Below are 7,543 nucleotides of genomic sequence, written 5' to 3'. Positions count from 1 at the left end.
ATATAAAAAATAAATATCAAAGAAATTATATATATCTATCCTGGGATGGGAAAATGAGGGAGGGATATGTATAAGGAGGGGGATTTTACTCTTCTTATTCCTCAGACCAGCAGGAAAAGAGGGGAGACATGGATTGAAGTCTTCCTTTCCCCCGTGGTTCCCTCTCTTTGTCCCAGTTACCATCTAAGGAAATAGCACCCCCTGTTGTTGGTGCTAAGTGACCAGGAAAGAAACCCAGGGAGAGGCGCGTCTGGGTGGGGTTCTGGTCAGAGGAGGGAAGGACCTGGAGAGGAGAGTTTGTTTTCTAGGCTCACTGGCACTTAGTTTCCCCCAGGGAAGGGGTCGCAGCCCCATGACTTTGGTGGTGGTGGTGGGGAGATCAGGACAAGAGCTTGGCTGAGCTCCAGAAACAATACTGGATAATCCCCCCTTCTTGGGGGAGAGGGATTATGGTGGGCTTCTTCAACTGGCCCCTCAAAGCCTTCCCCCAACTCACACGGTTGACATTATCTTTAAATTCAAGGCCGGGAGAGAAGAATCCAAAAAGCAATATTTCTCATCACATGCCAAAAATGGGATAGAGAGAAGGAGTGGCAGGCCTAGGCCCCTCCAGTTGTCCCTTGGGGGTTACCCCTCAGCCCACCTCAGTATGGTGCTGGGTAGAGGGGATACCTGGGTTCTAACCTTTAAGTAGGGGAGACCCCAGCCTCTAAACAGAAGCCCTTTTATTTTTTATTCTGATTAGCCATTTTAAACCAACAAGGAATAAAAAGAAATCCTGATCTAACCAGCTCCCCCTGACTTGTGTTATTTTGTGTGGTTAAGGCAGGGTGAATGATCTCTGATGGGAAGTTAGTTACAAGGAAAACCGCATAAGCGTCTCTAGAGGTCCTGGTCCAACTTTAAGCAGGACTGTAGTGAAAATAACCACTTAAAACGAGAGGTCCTGTTTTTATTTCAGTGATTTAGATGTTTCAGAAAAAGGTCTTCTGGAACCACCAAAACTTGTCATTCCAAAGCTTAAGAGAGCTCTTGACTTTTGCCACAGTTGTTCCTTAATACAGAATTTTGTCTCTGGAAAATAAAGCTCATTTTGGATGTAGTCAGAGGTGAGCCAGTGGATGATCACAGTATGAAAGCCTGTTAAAGGCAGATAGGCTAGAGGGATATATGGGTGGCAGTCTGACATCTCATACTGTCTCTTCCGTTGGTCAAAAGCAGAAGGCTGTGCCCTAATCTTAAAAAGGCACCATCAGATACTAAATCTCAGAAAACTGGCCAGAACCCTTTATTTTCACTGTCCATAACTTAAGTATTTAAACTCTTGCTCTGAGATCCTAGTTAAAACGAGCTGAATGAGTGGTTTTCCACCTGCTGATCAAGGTGAACAGTCTTGGCTCACTGCAGCAGATTTTAACTGTTGTGTCAAACTGAGCTTAAAGTCAGATTACATTAGCTTGTTTTCTCATGGATGTTTCTGGTTATCTGGCCTGCTGCAAAGACTGAAGGGATTTATTTTACATTTTGCTAGTTTAGGCTACCTTTTTTTTTTTTTTTTCTGTCTTAGAAATGTTTTCACATCGGCCAAGTAGTTTCATTGTCTTAAGGAATGAGGCAGGTCAAAAGTTCTTCTTATTATAAAGAGAAGCATTTACCTTTGCTTGCCAGAGGTTTATTTCAAAAAATGATAGGCTTGACCAAGAAGCAACCCTGCTGAAATATGTTGGTGACTGTGGGTGCTTTTTCCGTTGGCTACTCTGTTTCAACACAAAACTGACCCAGAACACAGCTGAGACCTAAGCGAATCCACTCCTTGAGACAGAGCCTGAAGATCATCCAGGTTACTGGTTCTCAACATTACAGGCAGAGTGCTATGTGCCTGCTGTGGAAAGGTATTAGCAAGCTCTGCCTCGCCTTTGGACCATGTTCCCCAATCTCATTTTGGTTGTTTCCCTGCCTGCTGATGAGATAATGTAATACAAGACCCAAATCCCCTCAGATCTTAGCATGCCTTGGCTTAAACCCTGACTCTCATAGAAAGGCACTTACCTCTTAACAGGCAGCCACACTTCAGCCAGTTTGATAAATGCAATTTTAAGAAAATAAAAATCCTAAAAAATCAGATAAAGTCCTAAATCAGACAAATGGCACAAAAGAGATGAAAAGGAAGCTTCCTGGGAGAGGAAGAGATGTCCATGAGAAAGCAAACTGGGCTGAGGCTTACGAAAGCAGAGCCCTTCTCTCTTACAGTGCGTTCATCTTAACTGAGCACAGCAGGAGCTGGCTTCTGTCCCAGCGGCAGGGGATGCTCCCAAGGCGGTGGCCAAGAGCCTGCAAGGCAGCTTTGTCAGCGGGTTCAGTACAGCAGGAAGGTCCTCCTGGCAGAGTCCCCTGGTCCTGCTAGCGGAGGCTGCTGCTGCTGCTGGCCTGAGAGCTGCCCACGCCTGGGTGGTCGGGGCTGTGCCGGTTCTGGGGAAGAAAAGTGAGCAAGAGTAAGAGAGCCGGACTCCACCTAGGATGAGTAAGACGGGAAAACTCACCGGGCTGCAGACACCAGCCGCTCCCATACCTTCTTTTTCTTCTTCTCTTTCTTCTTCCGTTTCCGTTCAGGATCCTCTTCTTTTTTCTTTTTCTTCTTCTTGTGATCTGAATCAGATGGTGTTTCTGTAGGAGAGACGAGGAGCCTATCACCTGTCGAGCCCAAAATTCTCCACCGCCGTTTTGGAGGCACTGCTTAAGCTCCTGCCCCAAGGTCCTACTTGCCCAGGAGACCCACATTATGTCAATTTCTTCTTTAAGGAGCATCTGGGAGTCCAGGGCTCATAAGGAATTTGACTGGGTTTTTAACTGAGGAAGGTCAAAACAGATTCAGAATGTCCGGTTTTCCGGCTTTGAAGAGAACCACTTCTTACCTGGGGGGACCGGATCCTGGGTACGGCTCTGTTTGTGCTTCTGCTTATTCTTCTTCTTGGGAGGCTGAATATGCATCAGACGACACTGCTCTGGCAACTGAAGGAACCAAAGGAAGGTCCAGGTGAGTAGAGGGAGGGAATCCCCTGCTCCCATCATCTGTTCTGCTCAGTAAGTTATGAAGGAACAGAGGTAGACAGAAAAACCACCTCCGTGCCTCTCAGGCCTCCCCATGAGGGGACTCACCGGGCCTGTGTGGAGGCGGAAGCCAGCCAGCATGGTCCCTGTGATAGGATTAAAGGAGCCACCAAGAATAGGGGGCTTCTCAATGAGGGAGCGGAGGCTGCTGTTGTCATGGGAACCAGGCAGATCAATCATCCCTGGCAGGTCAGGCAGGAAGTTACTTAGCTTCTCCTTCACTTTCTTCCCACAGAATTTGTTATAGGCATGTTCCAGGTTGTAGTGTGTGATCAGATTAGTGCTGCCTGTCAGCTCTGTGCTGCCTAGAAGATACAGGGAGAATAATAAGAAGAAAAATTAGTACCAAGAGGAGAGAATTTTTTTTTAAGTCATTGCCCCAGAAGGGAAAGTAATCTTTTAAGTGAGAATTACCAAAAAAATAATAATAATTTAAAAAGTTATTTTTAAAGTAAGAAATAGCAAAAGTAGGGCTTCCCTGGTAGCGCAGTAGTTAAGAATCCGCCTGCTAATGAGCAGGAGACGTGGGTTCGATCCCTGGTCCAGGAAGATCCCACATGCTGCGGAGCAACTAAACCCATGCACCACAACTACTGAAGCCCACGCGCCTAGAGCCCGTACTCCGCGACAAGCCACTGCAATGAGAAGCCTGCGCACCGCAACGAAGAGTAGCCCCGCTCACCGCAACTAGAGAAAAGCCCACGCGCAGTAACGAAGACCCAACGCAGCCAAAAATAAATAAATAAATAACTTTATTTTAAAAGTAAGAAATAGCAAAAGTAAATAACATACAATAAACACTAAAAATACAATACTATAGAATGGTAGGTTGGAATGAGAAGGAGAAAAAATAGGCAAAGATCCAAATAGGGCAGCAGTGGAAACTGCTTTAACCCAATGAAGGATACGCTCGGACTAACCAGGGTAATAACTTACACGGTGCTTATACTCTGTGTTAAGCACTGTGCACTGCTCTGTGTTTCATAAATGTACTAATGAGAAATTATACTTTTGGCCGTGACCAGAATAACACAACCTCACAGCTCTGCTACAACCGAACTTAGGGTCAAGTATGACCCAGTGGCTTGAGTGTCTTGCTTCCTTTTTTTTTTTTTTTTTTTAAACTAGCAAGAAACACTAATCACCTTCACAGAGAAGACCAGGAGATTTTTCTAGCTACTGCTACATAAGTTTTGTTACCACCATCTTTAGTCTCCTAATAATACCAAATATGATAGCTTTGCCTAGAAGAAAGAAATGTTTGATTAGAAGCTGGGCAACTAGACTTCTAATCCTAGCCGTCCTCTATGTCTCAGTTTCCGCTTATCTACGGAATGGAGTAAAAGCTACCTTAATTACACAATTTTTTTTAAGGTTCAAATGAAATATTGAAAAGTATAAAGTATTATATAAATGGAAGGCTTTATTAGCATAAATATTTCACGGCTGGCTTTTTTGAAAGAATACAAACTTATGAGTAATTTAACTAGGGTCCAGTGGCGAGGGTAGAAATATCTAGCCTACAATTTCATGTATAGTTACGATGAACACTCGGTACAAATGACAAAAGTGACTTGTTTATAATCATTCACTTGATAAAACTCAGGTTCTGAGCTATGAGCCCACTGAGGGCAGAGAAAATGCCTTGTTCATTCGTACCACTGCTGCTCAGCACACATTAAATGAACAATGTATTTTTCCTCCCCACCTTCAGGCCTTACGTTATTCCTTTCCTTTGTCTTCCCAAGCCAAATATCTCATAAGAGTGGTCCATGGTAATGGAAGGAGACTCAGTGCCCCCGTACTTCTCATAACTCAGCACTGCTTCCTGCCATTAAGAGTATCCTGATTTTTTTGCTCTCTGTCAGCTCTCCTTCCAGATGATTATTCTCAAGGCTCAGGTGAAAAGGCACTCTGTGCTTTTTTGTAAATTCTTTAAGAGTCCATCCAACTTTCTGTTTTGCCCATCAGTTCTATGAAGATGACTTACAAATCTCTCTTCTTCAGTTTCCTCTCCTGACAACTAACCTTCCTTTTCCAACATTGTCTTAGTTAATTCACTGCAGATTTAATTTTTTTTTAACTCCAAATCTTCCCCACCTCACTCACGGTTCCTTTATTCTAGTACATGGCACCCACATTCTCCAGATATCTTTAGAAGCAGTACTCAGTTCAAATATCTCAATGGTTTCCTATTCCCTCAGGAAAAAGCTCAAATCCTTTTGACTGTCACTCACGGTTAAACACATCTTATTGTAACTTAGCTTTGGGGCCTGACCAACTGCTACTCCCCTATGTAAAATTTCTGATCCATCCAAACGGGTATCCATCATCTCCTGAAAAAAATACCCCTCGTATTGTTTCCTTTTAGAAAATTTCTTTTAGAAAAATTGACCTAATTATAGGAAAATTCTTCCTAATTTTCCTCACCAGTATGAATTCTTCAAAGTCCAGCTAAAGTGACAACTTATTCTTGCTGTCATGTTGAACAAGAAACACATTTTGAAAACCATTATGCAGTTCTTAGTAGTTGTATGTGAGGCATGACCAGAAAATAATGACATTGATCCTGACAAGAAATAACAGTCACTACTTTATCTTTAAACAACATACTTTTCATTCTTAAGTAAAATTAGCTGCTTAAAAGCAAGGACCAGGCTTACTGATCTCTCTTCCCTTCTCATCACATGCTCCCTTTTTACACACCCAGTGTTTGCCCAGAACGGATAGTCAATATCTATCAAGTGACTGATGTAAATAGGTACAATCTGAACAGGTTAAGGTTAAAGAAACTGCTGGTAGACATCAACCACTAATTAACTAAAGTCAAGTCAACCTCGCTATGCTTCAGGGTTTTTTTTTAAGATTTAAAAAATATTTATTTGGCTGCGTCGGGTCTTAGTTGCGGCAGGCGGGATCTTCGTTGAGGTGCGCGGGGCCTCAGTAATTGCGGCGCGTGGACTTAGTTGCCCTGCAGCATGTGGGATCTTAGTTCCCCGACCAGGGATTGAACCTGCATCCCCTGCATTGGAAGGCAGATTCTTAACCACTGGACCAGCAGGGAAGTCCTTGCTTCAGTTTTTTCAACTATAAAATGCAGATAACAATGCCTATCTCAAGAGACTATTTAAGTATTAAATACTATAATATAAATAACTGCACTGTGAACCTCAAAGTCTGTAACAATATTATTATTTCCCTCAGCTCTTGATGTAGCAGTAGGACTTGGGATGAACTAAAAGGCATCCTGGAGACTTAACACATCCAGAATGACTTTTGAGGATCTCCCTGGTGGTCCAGTGGTTAAGAATCCGCCTGCCAACGCAGGGGATATGGGTTCGAGCCCTGGTCCGGGAAGATCCCACATGCTGCGGAGCAACTAAGCCCGTGCGCCACAACTACTGAGCCTGAGCTCTAAAGCCCGCGAGCCACAACTACTGAAGCCCACGCACCTAGAGCCCGTGCTCCGCAACCAGAGAAACCACCGCAATGAGAAGCCCGCGCACCGCAACGAAGAGTAGCCCTCGCTCGCCGCAACTAGAGAAAGCCCGCGCGCAGCAACGAAAACCCAACGCAGCCCAAAATAATTAAAATAAATCAATTAAATAAATGAATTTATTAGAAAAAATTCTAATCACTTCCAACAGATGAGGAAACGCCGAGGCCCAGATTAGGAAGGAAGGCAACACGCCCCAAACCAACAGGAAGTTTGAGGCAGATTTGAAACTAAGTTCGCAAGGATATTAAATCTGAACTCTCAAGTTGCAAACTCAAACTCTGGATAATTTTTAGGGAGCCATAAACCACTGTCAGGGACAGGGGCACGATAGAGCGTGAAAGGTGGTCACGGATATCCACTCTTCTCATTCCCAATCCATCCCAAGAATTCATATCATCCCTTTGCTTGTGAATCCTCAGAGTCTCAGAGTCCGCTCCGACATACAGCTCTGGAATCCCCACACGCGTTGCCTACTTTACCCCTCACCTCCGCCAGCCGGCTGAGAGGCACGCCCACTCCCTCCTCGTTATGATCTGACTGGCTAGCTTTGGCCAGGCCTCGAACTCACCTGGCAGTTCCCGCATTAGGTAGAAGGGGCCACAACCTGCCGCTGACTTGTCAGCGCCGGAAGGGGCCGAGGCCGCGGTTGGAGGCGGGGCGGGGCCGGGCCCTCCACCCGGAGGAGGAGGCGGTGGGGGTGGAGGTTTTCCAGCTCCGAAGCCGAGTGCGGTTGGGGGCGGCGGTGGGTCAGCCTGAGCCCCGAACAGCGCCGTGAAATTCTCCATCGTCCCCTCTGCCCCGGCGCTGTCCCGGTGTCTGGCGTTAACGACTTTCATTGGTCAATCTTTTCCCGGGGTACTGCCCCCTTCCTCCAGGAGCCTCTTACCATTGGATTGCCTCGGGCCCTGCCTACCCGCTTCCGGTAACTACTTCCGG

At 45.3% G+C, this 7,543-nt stretch overlaps 1 protein-coding gene across 1 annotated transcript; it reads right to left on the bottom strand.

Annotated features, from left to right (window-relative positions):
• Positions 1-938: 938 nt before the first annotated feature.
• On the bottom strand, positions 939-7,443 carry MED19 (mediator complex subunit 19). Its single transcript, XM_024749269.1, has 5 exons — positions 7,176-7,443; positions 3,157-3,413; positions 2,913-3,009; positions 2,570-2,664; positions 939-2,469 (listed from the first exon to the last, which is right to left on the bottom strand). Exons 1-5 carry the CDS (start codon positions 7,441-7,443, stop codon positions 2,401-2,403), a joined length of 786 nt encoding a protein of 261 aa, XP_024605037.1. The 3' UTR covers positions 939-2,400.
• Positions 7,444-7,543: the final 100 nt, after the last annotated feature.

This window comes from Neophocaena asiaeorientalis, unplaced genomic scaffold (genome assembly GCF_003031525.2).
Source record: "Neophocaena asiaeorientalis asiaeorientalis breed wild unplaced genomic scaffold, Neophocaena_asiaeorientalis_V1.1 scaffold43, whole genome shotgun sequence".
Taxonomy (NCBI): Eukaryota; Metazoa; Chordata; class Mammalia; order Artiodactyla; family Phocoenidae; genus Neophocaena; species Neophocaena asiaeorientalis.
This window is presented reverse-complemented; position numbering and strand designations above follow the sequence as displayed.

Bases quoted from the DNA above. Each gene is read 5' to 3' on its own strand.
- MED19 (XM_024749269.1), bottom strand. From the start codon at position 7,443: ATGAAAGTCGTTAACGCCAGACACCGGGACAGCGCCGGGGCAGAGGGG. The intron at 3,010-3,156 runs GTGAGTCCCCTC...TGGTTCCTTCAG, and splicing joins TCCGCCTCCACACAGGCCCG to TTGCCAGAGCAGTGTCGTCT. The intron at 2,470-2,569 runs GTATGGGAGCGG...TTTCTTCCCCAG, and splicing joins AAGAGAAGAAGAAAAAGAAG to AACCGGCACAGCCCCGACCA.